The 1,929-nt window shown below is 68.5% G+C and overlaps 1 protein-coding gene across 1 annotated transcript in view; it reads left to right on the forward strand.

The window, feature by feature from the left end:
- Positions 1 to 811: 811 nt before the first annotated feature.
- Positions 812 to 1,929, forward strand: part of EMIHUDRAFT_122172 (histidinol dehydrogenase) — a gene marked incomplete at both ends in the record, with an annotated part of 2,478 nt that continues 1,360 nt past the window's right edge. The window contains one exon of the mRNA XM_005791080.1: positions 812 to 1,493. Within this exon, the coding sequence (XP_005791137.1) occupies positions 812 to 1,493 (682 nt within the window). The remainder of the gene's footprint in view (positions 1,494 to 1,929) is intronic.

A 1,929-nucleotide genomic window follows, 5' to 3' on the forward strand; every position in this document is an offset into this window, starting at 1 on the left:
CAGACAGGGTTTTTGTTGTTGGGTTGTGTGTTTTCTTTCTTTCTTTCTTTCTCGAGGTGGATATCCTTTGGCCGCGTTGGGTAGCGAGGATTGGTGTAACCCGAGCCACTCACAGATCACTCACCCACGGCTCGGTTGGGGTCTCTGGGCCCGAGCTTCACCTCCTGGAGGCTCCCCGCCGCGCCGAGGGCGCGGGCGATGGAGATGACGTGGGTGTTGATCGAGGTGTGTCCAGCGCCGACGTGGCCGCCGTATCTGCACCCATCCCAGTGCGTGCCGTTGAAGTGTTCGTAGCGCGTGAGCATGTGCCGCTCCTTGGCGGCGCCGACGGCGCACGGCGGGCACTCGCGCAGCTTCGACGCGTGGTAGATGCACTTCGTCCTCTCGCTCTCGCCGGTGCACCGCGTCGCGAGGGTGATGGCGCCTCTGGGGTGGTTGAGGTAGCCCTGCATCTCGTGAAGGAATGCCTCGTCCGGCAACTCGACGGCGTCCTCGATGGCGTCGATGCCTAGCACCGCGCCCGCCCCGAGCTGCTTCGCCGCGCGGAAGTGCGCACGCGTCGCCGGGTGTACCGACGGGTCGTCGACGATGGCGCTGTACATGTCTTGCTGCAGGGCGTCGCTGGGCCGCGAGCGCCGCTCGTCGTCGCGCCGCTCGAGCGGCCGCCCGCTGCGGCCACGAGGGTTCGCCTCTCTGGGCGTCGGCCAGCCGCCCCGCTGGCTGAGAGGCGACTCAGGGCTTGTCGGCAAGGAGGGAGTGAGGGCGGATATTTTTTCCGATCGGCACGTTGCACACTGGGTTATCTCCGACGATGTCCTTCGCATCGCTCCGTCGGCTGCGCCCAGACGAAGTGCCGGCTGTCCGCCGCGATCCAGTCGAGCCCAAGGCGCGCGCGGCCGCGGAGCCCATTGTGGAGGCGGTCCGCTCCGAGGGTGAACCAGCGCTGCGCCGCTTTGCCGAGCGCTTTGGCGAGCTCAGCCCGGGCGATGCCCTGGTGTACCGGCGCGAGGTCGAGCTCAAGGCGGCGTGGGAGTCCATCTCGCAGGAGGAGCGCAACTGCCTCGCGCGCACCGCCCAGCGGATCCGCCACTTTGCTCGCTCGCAGCGCTCCTCCGCCTCGGAGATCTCCGTGCCAATCCCGGGAGGAGAGGCAGGGCACACGCTGGCGCCGGTGGAGAACGCGGGCTGCTACGCGCCCGGCGGACGGTACCCGCTGCCGTCGACAGTCCTGATGACCGCCGTCACCGCACGGGTCGCCGGCTGCGCGCGCGTCTGCGTCGCCTCTCCGCGGCCGACAGCGGTGACGCTCGCCGCCGCCTACATCGCCGAGGCAGACCAGCTGATCCCGGTGGGAGGGGCGCAGGCGATCGCGGCGCTGGCGTACGGCGCGGGCCCGATCGGCGCGTGCGATGCCGTCGTCGGACCGGGTAACATGTACGTTACCGCCGCAAAGTCGCTCGTGTCTGGCCGCGTCGCGATCGACATGCTCGCGGGTGAGCGCCACCGCAAACACCTCCGCCCTCGCCCTCCTCCGCCCGTCTGCCGTCATCCCCTCGCCGTCCATGGCCTATCCTCGAGAGGACTACGCTCGGCGTTTCCTGCTCCTCCCCATGGCGACGATCTTCCGCATCCAGCTGAGGTTGAGCGCGTAGCCAGCGAGAAGTAGCAGCAACAGTGACCGCACGACGCCGGAGGGCACGCCCTCCCCCACCCGCTCGCGGTGGAACCAGAGGTGCGCCAGGCCCGCACCGTAGCCGATGACGCGCGCTAGGGCAAACAGGAGGGCAAAGGCTGGTTCGACCACGCGCATCGCAGTTGTTTCGGCGCGGCCCGATGCGAGAAGGCCCCACCGGACGTTGAGGAGTATCGTTGAGGCCTCACCGCAGATGAGCCAGGAAAATGGCAGCGGCAAAAAGCGGTAGCTCGCGC

Source organism: Emiliania huxleyi (genome assembly GCF_000372725.1).
Source record: "Emiliania huxleyi CCMP1516 unplaced genomic scaffold EMIHUscaffold_1154, whole genome shotgun sequence".
NCBI lineage: Eukaryota > Haptophyta > Isochrysidales > Noelaerhabdaceae > Emiliania > Emiliania huxleyi.